Consider the following 20399-nt stretch of genomic DNA (forward strand, 5'->3'; position numbering starts at 1 on the left):
TTTCGAGATTAAACTAAGCCGTCTTTTTGTTGTTAATTGAAACCAACAGACATAGAAATTGTGATGCACAGAGGATTAACAAATCATCGTCAGTCTAATAGTAATCCGACATGATTTCATTTGTTATATTAGGTTTTATACAATGTCATTTCAAAATTTTTTTTGACGTAATATTATAAGCAGTTTTACAGAATCCCATCACGACTCAAGTCATACGTAATGAGACTTAAATATTTATAATTCACGGTTTGGTAAGTAATCGAAATACTTCAACAAACTGTGTTGAAATCATTCATAACAGATTTTAAAGATATATTATGTTATATGTTTATTTCAAAAAAAAAAAGTGTCAAGATAAAATTGTTATTCCAATAAAAAAAAATAGTAAATGTATGTCACCTTTGTGAGGAATTTAAACTCGTCATCGATGAAGCTTGTTTAAACACGTATAAACTTTCTTGAAGCCTTGACGCTCATTAATGGAATCAGATTTAACAAACAAGATTGTAATCATAGCATATATGCCAATATTATCACAAAATCTGTCCAAAAGATAGACATTACATTACTTACACATTCGTTTTCTAAACGATACAATGTTGCACAACATGAAATGCATTATCATTTGTTTGTGACACTTGTATGTACAATCGTATATCATCTTTTAATCGCTATTCAATAATTAAAAAGAAAATAAGTAAAATTTCAAAAATCATGAATTTTAACATTGCACCCTTAGTAAAAAAGAAACGAGTAATGTTTTCACAAAATATCGTCAATGTTAAAAGAGTCCTCGATTAAATTGTTCTCAGTGATATCCCCTACACAGTTTTCTCTTCGTGGTCCCCAACATCCGTTTGTACCACAGACTGAGGAGCAGTGTTTTCCCGTTAATTCTGAAATGACAATTTGAAAAATGATGTATGGCGAAAAGAAACAAAATACAATACATGTACTAACTATTTATTTTTAATCGTAGTCATACAAGTATTTTTAAATTCCAAATTAATACATTCGTTTTGTTTGAATATAGCATTCGCAACACACGCCAAGAGTTACAACATACTCTTAAGACTACATGTTTAATTATCTGTTTACTAATAAAATATTTTCGTGGTCATCTATGATACAGATATAAAGGCAGACTGTTTGCTCAGGACGGATGTAAATCTGAGTAATTAAACTTGTGTTTCAATCGTGATTATGGACGTATATACTTTTGTTTTATCTTTTGTTTTTTTCTTCTCTCTCTCTCTCTCTTGGACATTTAGTTGTTTTTCAATCATAGACTTATGATAATTGGGCGAACTTCTTTTTATATATTAAATCACTACTGTAACAGTAACTTTAACCCTCCTTGTACAAAGCAATCATTACAGTCATCACCACACGTTCACTCCGATTGTACCAGCGCGCATAGACGGAACATATTAGACAATTCGCCACCACATCATATACGGTGTGATGTAATTTTTTTTTTAGTACACCAAAATGATAATAAATTAATTTCAAGTCTGTGCATTGTTCGAACATCCACTGTGTAGAACGTTGATGAACCATCACAACGTTTTATTGTCCATTTTTCTTTGTTATTGAAAAGTGTATTGGTAATTTCTGTGTTCGTACACCAAAATTAATACTATTTTTTTTTAATTTGAGTTATGCAATGCCTATGATTTTGTGTGCGCCTTTTTAAAAATTATAACCCATATTGAACTTGCTTCTGAATGCAGAATAATCTTACCACATTCAAGGTTTGATCTGTTCTTCGCCACTTTAGCCTGTTGTTCCTTTCTTCGGAATAGATTCGTAAATTTAACAGTATCAACATAGCAAAGTTTATCATTGAAGGCTATTACGACATTTCCGTTTCTGATCCTCTTCAATGAAGTCAGATCCAACGCCTCTATTGATGAGTAAGCAACAGACAGAGCAGCCCCTTGGTACCTGCAAGTAGATAGTCATCCATTGTTAGATTGCATTTTTGTTTATATGCATGCAAACAAACATTAAAAGCTGTCATGACATTTACAATTTGTGTTATGGTTTCATTTGATTTCATATGACAATGGCTTTTCTATAAATTGTCAAGATGAATAAGGAGACGAAATTAACCTCAATCTTTTCATCAGTTACCATCAGTATTAAAATTTAAAAAGCATTGGTTGAACGTTTTTCATGCTAAAAAAAATAGCTGGTGCCGTCCACCCGCCATACACCCAAAATTAAATGCTAGATTTTCCGTCGGAAACCCTAGTTGATTCAAAATCCAATTACAACTGGCCCTGCCTTGTGAATCAGTAAAAATCGTAAATAATACTGTAAATATACCTTACATGATTAATGCATAACAACAAAATAGCACGAATGCTTGTGTGTAACAGATATATACTGTTAACGTATTATTCATTTTGCCAAACTAAATGATAATAAATAAAGCACGCGAAAATGGTACCTTCCAAATATACATTTAGAGTACTATAAAACTGTTGGTACAGAGAGATGTCTTTCTTAAATCAGTTTTGTTAGTATAACGCATTTAAAAAAAAATTAAAATGGCAATACTAAAGCATGTAACTGTTGTATAAGTTTTAGTCGATTTTCGTTTTGGTCATTATGGTTTTGATTGCCCCCTTGTATCCCCTCCCTTTTTACATACCTTTTAGCCCCTCTTCCATAGATAGTGGTAAGATTTCCAAGAAAAGACAAGTCTTTGAAGTCTTTATGTTTTCCCTGCACTATTACAACACCAGTGATTTGCTTTACTGATTTAAAGACGTTTAACTGGTAAGGATGTAATGCAGGAATATTCAAATAGGGATCTCTGCAATAGATGAAAAAAAACATAAATTTCTCAAAAAAGCAAAACAAAAATAGATGGAATGAATCTTAATAACAACAACACAAACGTCATCTAGTTCCCATACTGGAGGTCTTATGTTTGGGGGTTTTGATGTGTGAGACTGCATGCATCATACTTCACTTTAAATTTCATTAACTGTTTTAACCTGTACTCAGGTTTAAAAAAGATCTCAATGCATTCGTTTTCATGGTATTACAGTCAGTTTCCCTACATCAACCGTGGCCTGGTTTGGTTTTAAGTAAAATCTTCCTGAGACAAAGTGAGTTAAAAGTCTATGTGCTTTTGGTGGCTACGACAAATGGAATATATATCCGTATAAAAAAAAAGCAGACGTGGTATGAATGCCAATGAGACAACTTTCCTTTGAAGATCAAAAGACAAAGGTGCGAATAATAATTCATTACAGGTAACAGTATGGTCTTTAACAAAAATCAAAACCCATACCGTATTGTAATCTCTAAAAGGCTCCAGGATGACAAAGAGAAAATGAACGGTGTGAAGGTGACAAAGGTATGATCAATAAACGGTTAACCAATCTATAATGGTTTCCATAAAACTAAATGAGAGGACGTCAACTATTAATTGTTAAGAACCCTTGATTCAGTTCTGTGACCTCTAATTATTCGCAAATTTGTCTTTTGATCTTTAATGGATAGTTGTCTAATTGGCAATAATACCACATCTGCTTATATATATTCGAACATATTCCATTTGAGAAGTTCTTGTTGTCATTCAAGAAAATTTCGAGCTTTAGAATATCTACTGTACGATTACTTAATACCGGTTTCACTTAGCCGTACTTACGAAGTCAAACGAAAGAGACACTACTTATCCTGACAAACGAAGGAGACCGTACTTACCAAGTCAAAGGAGACAGTACTTATCCAATCAAACGAAGGACACAGATGAGTACTGGAAGTCAAATGAAGGAGACAAAACTTACCACGTCAAACGAAGGAGACAAAATTTACCAAGTCAAACGAAGAATATAGTTCTTACCCAGACAGTAATTATGAAGTCGAATGGAAGAGACAGTACTTACGAAGTCAAATGACGGAGACGTACAGTACTTACCAAGTTGAAAGAAGGAGACAGTACTTACCTAGTCAAACGAAGGGGACAGTATGTACCCAGTCAATTGAAGGAAACAGTACTTACTTAGTCAAAGAAATGAGACAGTGCTCACCCAGTCAAACAAAGGAGACAGAAGTTACCCAGTCAAACAGTGGTTTAAGTAGTTACTAATGTAATCACTAGCCAGTCAACACTGAGGTTGTGAGTTCGAACCCCGCTCATGCGTGTGTACTTGACTCCAATCTTAATTGACTAGGATTGTCAGTTTTCCTATCGAAGGTCGGTGGTTTTCTCCGGGCACTCCGGCTTCCTCCACCAATAAAAAATGGCCGCCACGAAATAGCCCAAAAGCGGTGCTTAAAAGTGGCGTTAAAACACCAAAAATCAGAATCAAATCATACATTGTACTCTTTTACTAATCATTTCATTATCAGGTGTGGAAAAAAATGTTAGCAGTTTATGTGTCACTATAACAACCCAATGTGTTAAACAAACAAAGGAGACAGAAGTTACCCAGTCAAACAAAGGAGACAATACTTACGAAGTTAAACGAAGGATACAGTACTTTTTTGGTTAAACGAAGAAGACATTACTGGCCAAATCAAACGAAGGAGACAGTACTTACCCGGTAAAACCAAGGAGACAGAACTTATCCAGTCAAACAAAAGAGACAATACGTACTCGGTCAAACAAAGGAGACAATACTTACCCTTCAAACAAAGGAGACAGTCCGTATCTGGTCAAAGAAGGAGACAGTACTTACCCTGTCAAACAAGAGACAATACTTACCAAGTCAAACGAAGAAAGCAGTACTTACACAGTCAAACGAAGGAGATAGTACTTACCTTTCAAACAAAGGAGACAGTACTTACCCTTCAAATATAGCTTCTACAACGTAAACAAGAGAGACAGTACTTGCCCTTCAAATGTAGCCTCTACAACGTAAACACAGGCGACAGTACTTACCCTTCAAATGTAGCTTCTACAACGTAAACAAGGGAGACTACTTACCCTTCAAATGTAGCTTCTACAACGTAAACAAAGTAGACAGTACTTACCCTTCAAATGTAGCTTCTACAACGTAAACGTAGGAGACAGTACTAACCCCTCAAATGTAGCTTCTACAACGTAAACAAAAGAGACAGTACTTACCCTTCAAATGTAGCATCTACAACGTAATCAAAGTAGACAGTACTTACCCTTCAAATGTAGCTTCTACAACGTAAACAAAGTAGACAGTACTTACCCTTCAAATGTAGCTTCTACAACGTAAACAAAGTGGACATTACTTACCCTTCAGATGTAGCTTCTACAACGTAAACAAAGGAGACAGTACTTACCCTTCAAATGTAGCTTCTGCAACGTAAACAAAGGAGACAGTACTTACTTTTCAAATGTAGCCTCTACAAGGTAAACAAAGGAAACAGTACTCACCCTTCAAATGTAGCTTCTACAACGTAAACAAAGGAGACAGTACTTACCCTTCAAATGTAGCTTCTACAACGTAAACGTAGAAGACAGTACTTACCCCTCAAATGTAGCTTCTACAACGTAAACGTAGGAGACAGTACTTACCCTACAAATGTAGCTTCTACAACGTAAACGAAGGAGACAGTACTTACCCCTTAAATTTAGCTTCTATAACGTAAACGTAGGAGACAGTACTTACCCCTTAAATGTAGCTTCTACAACGTAAACGTAGGAGACAGTACTTACCCTTCAAATGTAGCTTCTACTACGTAAACGTAGGAGACAGTACTTACCCCTCAAATGTAGCTTCTACAATGTTGAGGTTCCCGATGATTTTTGTACAGCCAGTCAGTTTGACAAGGTTTGAGTTATTGATATAGTCTATATTATTAGTTCTACATTCTGAAATACGAATAAGGATACAATAAAGTCAAATGTGTCGAGTCTACTAAAAAAAAAATTAAAAAAAATAGTATATTCTGGAAATTATAAAGTTTTACACATGTTCCATCTGTATCTATAAATCTGAGTAAACTAGACATCATTGAGATGGCCCCGCTAACCTGACCTTGAACTTTGACCTAGGAAGTTGTACAAACATTATGACACACCCTCTGGTATTGGTTAATATACCTGTCAAGTATAAAGTATGAAATTATAACGGTTCTCTAGATGCAGAGCGGACCCAATTTGTTACGGACGGACAGACTGATCACTATAGGGCGACCCGCCACTAGGCGGGGCCCTAATTAAGGTAATTTCCCTTCAAATTTCCCCTGAAATAATTGCCAGAATCCTATGAGCATGATTCCAGTTGCTAACACCACATACAATATACATGTATATGCTGAAATGTTTAAATATTTTTCCGTTATATCAATAGTAAATGAATATATGAAGAAGATGTCCGAAGTAAAGGTCATGCTCAGTGGAGAACCCGGATAATGATCTTTTAATATATTATAATCGTCCTCAAAAATCGTTTGACATTTAGTTAACTTTTGAATGTTTAATACTAATTTCACGGAGGATACTTACACAAACACGCATTAGGACATGCAATTTGGAAAATGGAAAACTAACCGTGAATACATTCTCCTATAAAATCACAAAACAAAGTATCTTTGTAACTATTTATCATTTTTTAATATAGGTAACAGTATTAGACTATAATTTTGAGAGTTTGACTAATCGATTGATTTTTGGCGTAACGTCCAGTTGCAAATATTTCATGCATTTGCAGGAAAACTGAGTTAGAGAATGTACATTGAATCATGGAAAATCATATTATTTTTTTCTCAGTCAATGAACAATTTCATAGGATACTTTGTTTAGTATTTTTTTTAAAATTTTTCTATAAGTTTGATAGATTTAATCTCGTAATTGACTGATAGATAAAGGACAGACGCTCCAGCCTACCGATGTCAAGCAATGCAGCCATTATCTTGTTTCACATGGTTGGAGCCAAAATTTGAGTACTCTCGATCCCTTAGCTCAGCTATAACAGTTAATCAGTAACGTTCTCACACCCGATAACAGAACACCACTGTTAATTTGTATACGGTAAAAACCGAAATAATTTGCTGAAGTCTGTCGCGATCATGGGTTGGTCCTTTTTTTTCCAAAAATATGGTCTATTCAAACTCAAATACAGGTTATCATAAATGATTCCATGATTGATGTTTATCCCATATACACATTTATATTTCAATCTATAATTTAGACATACAATAGTACTGACCTTTAGCGTGTCCTTGTCCACTTCCTAGCATTAAAACAGCAATCACCAATCGAATCATCACAGTTACTACAAACTACGAACTATTACAATCTAGAAAATTGGATGATGAACTTTTGTTAAACAGACGTAAGGTTTTATAACTACAAAATTATGACGGATTGAAATATAATTCTACTGGTATTATTTCTTTTTCTTCTTTGAAAGTTCATATTTCCTTGGAAGTCATGTCATTGGCGTCAAGTCTCGCTAGGTATCACAGATAATAGGATCAAATATGTGTGTGATTATTAGAGGCTTACACGATTTGCTATTTGTAGTTATATTTTATGATAAAAAAAATATACGGAGGACGTTTGTCACTTGCTGAGACAATTCCTTGTGGGTTTGGAATTAAAAGCAAGTCATGTTCAAGGGCGTTTTTTCGTTTATCGATGGAGGACATAATCCGTTGATAGACATTTGTATGGAGTTACATAGTAAAAAGTCGGTTGATCCGAGTAGTAAGAGAACGTTGGTACAATGTACTGGTTTTATCAAAAGATTCATTTGGAAGTTAAAATCATTATACATACATTGTACTAGGGCCTCGGTGGCCGAGTGGTTTAAGTAGTTACTACTGTAATCACTAGCCAGTCAACACTGAGGTTGTGAGTTCGAACCCCGCTCGTGCGTGTGCACTTGACTCCAATCTTAATTGACTAGGATTGTCAGTTTTCCTATCGAAGGTCGGTGGTTTTCTCCGGGCACTCCGGCTTCCTCCACCAATAAAAAATGGCCGCCACGAAATAGCCCAAAAGCGGTGCTTAAAAGTGGCGTTAAAACACCAAAAATCAAAATCAAATCATACATTGTACTCTTTTACTAATCATTTCATTATCAGGTGTGGAAAAAAATGTTAGCAGTTTATGTGTCACTATAACAACCCAATGTGTTAAATTTCGGGCGTAAAAGATAAAACTAACGAAACACGTTACGTAATCGTGTATTTCATAACAACTCATTATCAATGTTAAAAAGGCATCTTTTTATCTGTTTTTTTTTCTGGACGATATTGTGTTGATACCAAAGAAATCTTGTTATTACCAAAAGTTACCAGATGTAACATTTAAAGCAGGATCTGCTTACCCTTGCGGAACATCTGAAATCACCCCCAGTTTTTGTGGGGTTCGTGTTGCTCAGTCTTTAGTTTTCTATGTTGTGTTTTGTGTACTGTTGTTTGTCTGTTTGTCTGTTTCTTAATTTTTTAGCTATGACTTTGTCAGTTTATTTCGACTTATATATGAGTTTGAATATTCATTTGGTATCTTTCGCCTCTCTTTTAAAAGTAATTACTGAAACTTGATCTAATGTTGTTTTTAAGAATTCTGCATGTTAATGAACACTGGTCCGCTGATCAGATGAGTAAGTTACTTAAAACTTGATCTGTTTTTTTCTTGAACATACCTTTGATATGCAAGAATATTATTACTATCTGCATTTAGGGTTATTTTCTTTTGGGCTTCAATGAAATTGCATTTAGTGACCTAGTCTGCAGGTTTTCAGAGGCGACCACTCTAATTTCAAAATAAGAGCTTTGTTTAAAATTGATCCGAAACTATAATTAATTATCATATTTAAAAAACAAACTAATTAATTTGGGTTTTTAATTTTTTCAGAAAAAAATTATGAAAATAGTTAACCTTTTACCACTGTTCTGCGTGATTCTAGAAATGAATGTATGACTTTACAAAGTAGACTTTTAACTTATATCTGTCTATATACTGTACTGTCAATCAACATTCCCGTTCTCCTCTGCTATTCACGCATTAATTGATATATCAATGGTTATCAAGTTTAATTAGTATCTACAATAACTTAAATCAGCCAGACGTGTGTTTGACACAAAACGTTTGGGGTCAAATTATTAATTATTTAAGAACACGTACCAAAGCCAAAACGAAATTTAACAGAACAACCAAAAATAGCATGGTTAATACTGAGCAATCTTACCTGAGATAGTTGAAACTTTAGTTTTAGTAGAATTACACGATCTATCAACTGATTATTTACAATAAAATTTTGTTATTTAAATCTGCCAAGTTTCTGAGCAGCTGGTACCTAGATACCCAAGGCTATATATATATGTACTTAAAAACTCATTGCATTTTTGATAATTGATTACTCGAAACGGATCGACCTGTAACCACTAAATCAACGGAATTCTTTCCTTAGTTTGTAACTCCAAACTGATGTACATCAACTGACTGAGTCCTCCATAAACCGAATGACGCTATTTGTTTTACCTGACTAGCAACAGATGAAAATGAATATTCCGTTCGAGAACCCGCCCCTCCTTTCGGGACCTAAACAATTAAATGAGCGTCCCCTTATATCTAACTTATATTTCCGCCATAGAAAGATATGAATAGCCCCCGATGATATCCTATATCTAATTTACTATTAATTAAGTGACCAGGAAGGAATATTTTAAATTAATAAATGATAGTGTATGCAGTACATACTCAAATTCAAAATACTATACATTAGTCAATAATTCTAGCATCGACTATATTTAATTGAGAGTCATACAAACCAACTGACAAGAGGAACGAAAAGCATATGTCAATTAAAATTACTTCTTTCAATTTTGATATTTTAGATTTCTTGTTTTTCATTATTCTACATTTGACTGAATTTTTTATCTGATGATTACATTTAGTTTAGAGCATTCTCTTGTAAATGTAGGCGACAGTAATCTGTTTGAAAGGATATGTTATTAAATATCTTGTTTGCAAGTAAAACCCTGCAACTGATAGATAATCAATTTCTCTTTTATTAAAGAATGTTACACAACAGACGAAAATCTTGAAATGAGAAACATCTTTTCTTAAAATTTATTTTAATTAATCTTTTTAGTCTTATGAAAACGACAATTGCTTTAAATATTATCATGACTAACAATAAGTACTAGTGAACTTAATCAATTCACCAATATCAACATTTTCTGGAACCAATAGTCACTGGTAAGATATACAATTAACTGTGTCAATGGAGGTTCAGACATTCGAACCCTCAGAGCACGCAGCATACGAATGAGTCAACTTTGATTCCATGTCCTGATTTGGCTATACTTTGGTCCTTTTAGGTTTGATCAGCTCTTCAACGTTTTTATTGGGTTTTGAAATTTGAGATATTTCAGCCTCAACATCAATGTCGAGACATCAATTGTCGAAATGCGCACCTGCAGCCGGTTGTACGAACGTGTCATTAGTCTAATGAGTCATTAAGTCTTCATTAGCCTAATGCATCATAAAGGCTTAATGAAGACTTAATGACCCATTAGGCTAATGCCACGTTCGTACAACCGGCTGCTGGTCATTAAAATTGGTACCGTTAATGTATAGGGCATACGATACAGTTACAGGGGAGGTAATAACGTCGCTATCGCAAAATGTGATTTTTCGCGACGTCAAACTGTGACATATCGAGAGAAGTTGCATTTTCCACTGACTTTTATCATTCAGACTGATTCAACTTGAAATCGAGTTCATGGACCCCTTTTTTAAAAATGACATTTGGCTTGATTATGTATGAAGATTATTTTTGCCAATTTTCATGAACAAATCACCGATGAAATTTTTTTTAAATTAGATAAATATACAGCAAAGAATGACGCTTTTTGACTAAAATTGTGAAAATGTGATAAAACTTAATTATTTCCAAAGAATTGTAACACAAATTTAATTCCAGTAAATGTCTAAAATTTCGACCCCGTTTATCTCTGAAAGTAGCTCTGTCACAAGGCCGTAACTAGGCATATTATTTTAGTGAGGCAGAATTGAGCCGAGCGAAGCGAGGCGAAAAATTTTGGCAGGGGGTCTGAGATAGATGGTGTAAAGTCCTGCATTCTGGGCATTTACAGAGAGCTTGACATCGTTTTTATTTTTGGACACTTTTTATATATTTTTCATATTTTAAGACGTGTACAAACACCAAATTTTAACAACTTTATCTAAATTTATATGTCAGATAAACATCCAAATATCAATTTGAGTCTGCCGCCATAACACAGAACAAACATCGACTCAGAAGTAATTGTTATTCAAATTTGAGTTTGCCAATTTTTCTATTGCTGGTTTCGTCAAATCGTTTCAGAATAATTGTTCTGCTGACATCCTTATCGCGATGAACATGGAGCATGGCAAGACTGCATAATCTCTCGGCACTCATGCATGATCTTTCCCAAGTTTTCAGTCGTCTCAGGGCAGAAAAAGAACGTTCACAGCAAACACTCGTCACTGATATTTTAGATCGAGAATCGAATAATGAGGGGGGTAGGAGGGGGTCCGATCCCGAAATCCCGAATTAAAAGACACGAAATTCCGTAATCCCGACTTAGAAAACATGAAATCCCGTTTTAAAGGTCCTACCGTCCTTCAATAATGTCAAAATTGGATTACGGGATGTTCTTAAAAATTTTAAAGTAAAAGAAACATAGATAAAAACTAATCCATGCAGGTTTCATATCATTTATATTTTGTTTATCTGTAAAGAGAATGAATAAAGTTGGGGGAAACGGGGAAATGAATATGCAGACAGGACTGCTCCCGTGCGGGTGTCCATGTACTTGATTTGTCAGTCTATTTATAGTTTTTGGATTAGTTCCAATGAAAATATATTCAATACTCAAACTCTTAATTAACACTTGTTATGATCACAAACAACATCAGTTAGTTTACTAGAACTATAATAAAAAATTCCTTCCTCCCTTCAGTATCGCTTTTCCTTTTTCTGCAAGAGCCTGTTTTTAACCAGAGATCCATGATGATTACCGTTACTAGGTTAATGTAATCGAGAAACCCGGTGAGATGCTGATTTATATCCGGGAAGAACAATTTAAAAGGAACGATGTGACTCAAGTTATAGAAGAAATTAAGGTTGAGACAGAAAAAAACAAATGACTATATTTCGTATTTAATTACCATAAACAAATACACCAAAAAAAAAATTCAGTGTCGAAATTTTAGTGATGCAATTGCCTCACTTGCCTCAATGGTAGTTACGGCCTTGAGCTCATGAAGGTAAAAACTATATTGTTTATTACATATTTGAATTAACTAGGTGAAAAATAGCTGCATGCAAACTTTCATAAAGAAATCACCGTTTGATCAAAACTGTATCGTATGCCCTTAAAACAAAACAACGAGACACATGTGTCGACCACCCAAAACAAACGGAAAGACCACAACACACTGTACACTAAATATTGGACAATTCAATCTATTCATAACAAGTGGTGGTATATGTAGCTCCAAAAGGGTCCACATTTCATATATGCAAAATCCTTCTCGTTGCGTACTTGTCAAAATCCGGCAAACATTTAAATAAGGATAGGGACCAAATCGAGCAGACAACACGAATATTTAAAAAATATTTATGCTTTCAAAATGATAATAAGCCTCACTTTAAAGTGTAGTAATTGTGTTCTCTAATTGTTTCATTTTTACAAATGTACATGTGACTCGTGGCATATGATAGTTGGTATATGTCAATGATTCATAATTCGAATCAGACAATGAGTTACTGAACTTTTGTAAGTGATAGACTGCTTTTACGTAATGAATGGCGAATTATGGGTCATCCACTCATAGATCGAAATCAGAGAATACGACTCGTGTGTAATGTTTATTTAACATGTTTAAGCTAAAGACTATTTAATACAAAGATTAATTGCTAAGACCAATCATGACTAAGATGATTTGTTATATGTTTGTAAAGGATTCTTCAGCAGGTGCAAAATACAACCAAAAATGGTATCATCGTTTATTTTACCGGGCTAATTTAGGCCCTAAATGTACCTTCTCTTCTACAACAATAGAGATGGTTCCATAATGTCAATTTGCTTTTTGTTTTCGAGACGTTACTTCATACAAAGATAAGAAGTTTTGATGACGTTGGCAATGAAAAAACTATCTCTTAAAGACCAAAAGCTGTGAACAATTAAGTCCATTTTCAGGGTCAGTATTTTTCCCAACTCGTACACTATATCATTGTATGTATACGTAGCGACGTCTTGCGGGCTTTTAGTGAACTTACTATATGCATAGCAGGAAAATTATCTAATCCACGTATTACTAAAAAAATACCTTACAAAATTTATTTTTAATAGATACAACGATAGGTTTCAAAATTTAACTGTATCTGTTGCAATATTAGTTGAAACGGGATATATAGCAGTTGCTGCTCCTTTGGTGACACAAAACATGTCAAAAAGAGCAAAGCAAAGGTAAACAGGTCCACAAAACACTCCACAGAAAACTTTACCTTGAGCAACACAATTAAACCCGTAACAAAAATCAGGGGAGGGAGATGGGGGAGAACTCAGTTACTCCGTAAGGGTTAGCAGTTGCTGTTCCTTTGGTGACACAAAACAGGTCAAACATCGGGGTGAACTCTGTTACTCCGTAAGGGTTAGCAGTTGATGTTCTTTTTGGTGACACAAGACATGTTGCACATAGTAATTAAAAATCGATAACAAGTCGCATTCGATGTCAAAATATAGAAAAGGAATGCTGGATGCTGACTTCAAGCAGAATGTTTCTGTTGCCATCTGTGACAAAGAAATTCCATAACGGCCAATCACATCGTGGTGGCGTCCGTAAAACTGTGACACTCAAAGAGAGGTTTTCAACTTCAATTCATTTAATATATAATTAATCAGATATTTCTTTCCAGCGATAATCACTTATGAATCATCATCTGTCGATACTTATAGCTTGGCATTACACATGGTTATGTTTTTCTCAGACTGCTTATGATATTTTGTACGGATTAATTAGTCTTATGAAGCAATCTCTTTTTTAATGATTTTTACAGTTTGTTTTAATATTGTAATGTTACACCACTGTCTCTGGTTAGGCTAAATGTTAAGAGCTCACAAAAATGTTTAACCCCTCAACATTATCTTTGCATCAGTCCTTAGCCAATGGCCGTTGGTCTAGAGGTGTCGTCGGTTCGGTGGGTCATAGTTGTTTTCGTTTAATAAAAGTTGATGTCAATCAGGCCATAAGTTGTCTCGTGGGATTTTTCTAGCTTATCAACTAAATACGGTATGGATTTTGCAAGTTATCGAAGACCGGACGGTGAGCTGTAGATAATCACATCATCATTCTATGATCTGCGGTGGATTGTTGTCGCATTGGCAACCAGGAAGTATTTAGTACATATGAAATCGAGAGATTTTTTTCTGAATTTATTACATTTAATAAGGGTTGTTTATTTTCCTGTTATTAAAAACTACGATGTTCTGCATTCATTAGACTTCAATGACATATTACGCATGTCTTTATATTGATCTATGCTTATTTTGATGAAGTCGATATGACAAAGTAAAGAATCTCGTCTTAGTTCTTGTCTTAGTATTTTTGTCCTTTTAAGAATTTGGTGTTTATTGTACATTAATGGTAGTTTATTTTTACATTTTTCGATCTAAATTTTGATCTAAATTAAAAGTGGGGAAAAACATAACTTTAAGCAATTTCTTATTTCAAAGGGACACCATTCCGTTTAAATCGCTCTTACAGAACGAAGTTGAAATTCGATCTGTAACTTCCTATCATTTTATATCAAATATCTAATCAATTGAATCAGGCATTTCAGAAAAAAGGCAGAAAATCAGTGCAAGCATATCGCTACTGAATTGAGAAGAAAACACACCAAATCGGTCAACAAGTCCACAATGGTGACCGTTAAACTTATGTACCGTCGATTTCATTCACATTTCTTCACAACCAAGTTTGAGCAGTTTTTCGTGTCAGGAGCACATCCCTGTAGTCCATATAATGCGAACATGCACGAGCGTAACGTATCAATTGAATATGAAAAGCCTATGCGATAGGACAGAGGGTATATTACTGATGAGAAATGGGAAGGTGACAATGGGAAAACTGAAATCATCACGTTTGACACAGATTCTAGCTTGAAGTCGTTTATTTGTGTCTATATCAAGAAAGAGAGCATATCAGTTTGATAGTATCCTAAATTTCAATTTTTACTTCAAAAAATGAGATGCAAGCACTCACTGTATTATAGGTTCTTGAGTTACAAGACATCATCAATATATCTGAAAGTGATGCAATGAACTTGACAAGATCCCATTTCTTTTTTGTCTTTGAGATGTTTTGCTTCATACATAATCATCTAATTTGGATGATCATGACTGTACCAGTATATGTGAGAATCCCCGATTTGCTTTGAATTCCAAGTTCTTTTGTTAAGCATTCAAAAATAGTTATTTAAGTTTTGTCTACTGAAACAACAATGTGAAGAGAGGATAATGCATCTGAAAAACGGGTTACTGGAAGTGGCTAGAAACCAGTGTGTCCTTGGTTTATCGTATTTTATAATGCGCTTTTGAATGCATAACCGAGAAATCCTGATCCATTCAGATAAAGTGTCCAGTTTTGTTCATCTAGCTCGCGCAGAACTATTTCTAGAATAGTCCTCAATTGGATCATCAATAACATAAAGTTAATTTATTCCATAAGATAAGATAGGTAATTTGATATTTCGTGTAGTTTGGTTGTTCATTATTCGATGTCAAGGTACTCTGTCATCAATCTGATTTAAAATAGATACTGTGTCTAGGATTTGCTTACAACGGTCTGACAACACCCTGTTCTACTTTATATTCTTGTAATTATAACATCAGGCAATGAAATTTCAAACTTTAAAATTTTGAAGGTGTGTTTCATAACGACAAAACCAATGCCAGTATCCCAAAAGATCTTTAAAACAGAAAGTAGACCGGAGCTTTGTCAGATTCCTGTAAGGAAAGAGTGTACACATGATCGGTTTTTCAATCCCATTGCCCGGTCATAACCTGTCCAGCATTACAATACGTGTATGGGGGATGATGCAGATGAGCAATCGGGACGTTTGGAATTAACATCTTTGAGGGAACGGTACCTATACTCTATTGTGATTGTTAAGGTGGTACCTAACACTACAGGGAGATAACTCTGTAAAAATCAGCTAAACGTTTTAATTAGGTTGTATTGTTAAGGAAATATTAAGCTTCTCAATGATCAAAATTAGTGTTTGTCAAACTGCTATATAACCAATGAAATTTTTCTGATAAAGTGGTTGGTTCAAATTTTTTGAAATTTTTATATTTTTGTCAAAGGGTCAAAGTAAACATTTTGTCAAAATTTTATGAAAATTAAACGAGCCAAATTAATATTAGTCAAGGTGTTGGGTACCACCTTAATCTTGGATGCAATGGATTTGATGTAGGTATAAGAAATGACAGGTGTAGTGTTATCTTTGATATAATCAGGTATGTAATATGCAAAATTCAACGCGCACAACACCTGTTTATAATATAACCTTAAGTAGGTACGATAAAGACCGGAAGTTCTCAATTGGACGTAATATGTCTATGATCAATGTTATCTTATTAATATAAAAATCAACGCAATTAAAATGGCATTCAGCTTACGAGTTTATGACATCGCAAAAATTGACAGAGTTCAACGGTATTTCATTTTATAACAATATCAGTAGTTTTATCACCTACTTATAAGTTATAGGCCCAGATTAGATATGCTATGGATCTTCTCCAATAAATTTTGTTAAGGAAAACACACTCAAGAAAAATAGATTAAACATGTTAATTTTGAACTGAAAGATATGACTTTGCTAAACTTGTAGTGAAGGGTTTAAAACAATAAAGAGTTGTGGCATGATTTACAATGCAACAACTAGCCGCCAGACCTAACGCTACTGTCGGACTTGCGTCGAGATAAGCAGTTGAAATACATTAAATTCACGACAAAGAAAAATGATAGTGCGTAGTGCATCCTACGTCACGAAAAAACAACATTTACAGGTGCATGTTGTATTATTCAAACCATCTTTAAATAGTTGGAAAAAAAAAATGCGTTTGAGAAATAAAATCCCTGTCCTTTATTGATCGGCGTATTTATTTCTAAATAGTTTATTTACTTTGATAATACCCCCTAAATGTTGATACCTATTTGTAATAACCACAGCCAACCAGAGAGATGAATCAATAGGTAATAATGTAATCTTTAATTAAATTGTCAAATTTTGCTGATAAATTATAACACTCGTATGAAAATAATATTCAAAAATTTAAACTGAAAACTGAATTCGGATCATTTACCCGCAAGCATTTTATGGATAGGTTTAAATTAATTCAGAACAATCACTGTTAAATTTTGGAGAAATAAAAACCCGTAAAAGATATTTGTAAAATGAGGGGAAAAGCATCAAAATTATTTTAAAAACGATAGATCATCGAAGCAATATAACAGGTTATCAAAAATAAAAACAAGTCTGTAGTAAAGTGTTTATCCCATATTTAAACAAATATAAAAACTCAGCAAAGATACCAGGTTAAGATAAACATTGTAATTGCCAATGTCTTTACAAACATGTCACTTAGAAATTTTGATGACAATGAAATATGGAAAAAAATCGGCCTATTTGTTTTAACAAGTCGACTAAAACGAACGTCGGAATTTTTGTCTGTTGGAAAAAAAATTAAATCCGTAACCAATCAAAAGCGCGAAATCAGATTAAAATTTACTGAACAAATTGTATTTACTCCACATACCTTTTATGTTAGATGAATGTAGTAAACAAGTTTCAAATAGTATAAATATTCTCCAGAAAAGTATACGTTGGCCTTTTTAACGTTTTTGATTCAAGTGTCACTGGTGAGTCTTTCGTAGACGAAACGCGCGTTTTGCGTACAAAATTTTAATCCTGGTATCTATGATGGGTTTCTGTGAACTGGTTTCCATATTTTGTCAATAAAAAATAAGTTTACTTTTTTCTAATTATTCATTTTAGAAATCGCACTATTACTAGTACTTACTTGAAAGCTTAAAATTCTATTTCCTATGACCACACTACAATGAGTTGTATGAATATATATTTGTCTACTCGAGGAAATGTCTCTTTTTATTTAAATATATATGATAAAAAATATTGCTCTTTATTTTTCTTTTTGTAGTTATTGAAAAACAAACTAATTAATATTTCAATCAAACTGTGTCTGTAAATGTAGGCGTCTGGTATACAAAGGTTTTAGTCTGATTGTGACAAAATTAAATTAATTTTGCTAATTTGAAAGTAAAATATTGTACGCTTTCAACTTCAGACCTTAATTCTGATTAATTTTACTTTCGTACAATCGAAATGTCTGTGGATTGACACCAAAATTTCACATTTGTAAAATATTAATTGAATTAACAATCGTTGTCAAAAGAAATAGGTTCGTGTACTATTATTGATTGCATTAACCGCAACAAGTTTTTAAAAAGCAATCAATGTAATAAAAATTGACATCTAAATAATGTAGATAAGTCTGTAATGAAAAAAAATGAACAATCAATATCAGCTGTATAAAAAGTTGTCTTTTCTTCTCGAAATCGTTTATAGTACATGCACTTTAGATAAAAATATTTATGGCAGAACATTTCTACTTATTAGTATAAATTACTAAATAATTGTAATGCAAAAGTGGTTGTTGAAACAAACTACTAAATACATAATGTCATGTGGTTTTAAAAACAGACTACAGAGGTACAAGCCAATAGTTGAACCACTAAGGTAAAAAGGTGATACATTCTGTACTGCCACAAAACAATAAAATACATAAGACAAAAGTCAAAAGTCAAATTAAATATCTCCTGTATTTTTACCGAAAAAGTCTTTGTTAAAAGACAAAACCTATAGAGAATACGACAAAAGCATCCAGACTGAACAAAGAGAGGCAAAATATACCAAAAGAGGCATTCAAACTCATAAGTCGAAAATAAACAGACAAAACCATGGAAAAAAACGAAAAACGACCAAAAGAAAAACAACGGTATACAAAACATTACATAGAAAACTAAAGACTGAGTAACACAAATCGCACCAGGATGGGATAACTACCTTTAAATGTTCACCCTCCAGGGGTCGTATTAGATAAGTTTACTTGATGGGTGATAAGTAGACACAGAGTCACTTTTGAGTTGCATATTCATCACCATTCCATGTCATAAAAACATCGATGTATCGTTTTGTAAATGCTTCGACTAGAAATTTTAACTTGAAAATAATTTTCCCTACAGTTAATCAGAGGAAATAAGTAGCAATTTTAGTACCCATTGGCACGCAACATGCTTGATAGATATATTTTCTACTGATGAACTTGAGCGAATTCAGGTTAAGAACCAGTTTTGTTTATCTCTATATAGTTTTAGTGCTGAAATAAAAGTTGGCTCTTTTATCCAAGGAGTTTTTTTTAACCGGTATGGCATCATTGTTAGCACTGCTGGTTAAGAGAGCAGTGAATTCCACATTTTTGATGTTTTCAATCTCTCCAGCCAAAACCAATCGATCACATATATTGAGGGCATGATATGCTTAACACAATTTCGAAAAGTCTTAACCTCGTATCTGTTCACACTACACGGACCTCATTAGCAGGGGCCTACTCAAAAGCTATTCCGCCAAAGCGATGAGGGAGAACGGCTGAAATCGATACTTCATACGTTTTACGGTCATCAATACAAATTGAATGACCGATGCGATAATTATGTGTCTCAACTCATTACCGACATGTGTTCGCAGTTTAAAATCTTTAGAAACCAGAATAGTAGTTTGGTCTGAAATTTTAACGATTGTGACATTTTGACTAAGAGGGGATTGGCATGGCGATCAATGAATGCATATCAGGAGACGTTTATACTGTCAAAGCATCCAGTATTGCTCTTTCTGTGTTCCTGTGATTTTCTCAGTTTTTCTTTGTTACCTTGACTGTTGTCTTAATCGATTAAGGAGATTCGAACAGCTGGAAAAAAAGTATAACAAAAATACTGAACTCCAAGGCAATTTCAAAAAAGGGAAGTCCATAAAAACTGACAAAATCAAACGCCATCAATCAACGGAACAAGTGAAAAACTACTGCCATAGTCCTGACTTGGTACAGGAATTTTCCGAAGAAAATGGTGGGTTAAACCTGGTTTTATAGCTAGCTAAACCTCCCACTTGCATGACAGTTTATAGTTCCGTTATATTGACGAAATTGGGTAAGCAACCCAAACAGACATAATATGTTAATGTGGCAATAATTGGAATCCATCATTTTTGACTGTGTAAACAAACATCACAGACATACAACATAACTAACTAAAAAATTCAAATAAACATACAAATTAATCTAACAAAGACGCCAACAAAAGTTGCAGTAAGACT

General features: G+C 33.8%; 1 protein-coding gene across 1 annotated transcript; it reads right to left on the reverse strand.

The window, feature by feature from the left end:
- Positions 1 to 313: 313 nt before the first annotated feature.
- LOC127717833 (epidermal growth factor receptor-like) lies at positions 314 to 18087 on the reverse strand. Its single transcript, XM_052223696.1, has 6 exons — positions 18031 to 18087; positions 7149 to 7238; positions 5701 to 5809; positions 2660 to 2824; positions 1745 to 1947; positions 314 to 896 (listed from the first exon to the last, which is right to left on the reverse strand). Exons 2-6 carry the CDS (start codon positions 7204 to 7206, stop codon positions 763 to 765), a joined length of 669 nt encoding a protein of 222 aa, XP_052079656.1. The 5' UTR covers positions 7207 to 7238; positions 18031 to 18087; the 3' UTR covers positions 314 to 762.
- Positions 18088 to 20399: the final 2312 nt, after the last annotated feature.

The sequence above is a fragment of the Mytilus californianus genome, unplaced genomic scaffold (genome assembly GCF_021869535.1).
Source record: "Mytilus californianus isolate M0D057914Y unplaced genomic scaffold, xbMytCali1.0.p SCAF_10, whole genome shotgun sequence".
In the NCBI taxonomy this organism is placed as follows: Eukaryota; Metazoa; Mollusca; class Bivalvia; order Mytilida; family Mytilidae; genus Mytilus; species Mytilus californianus.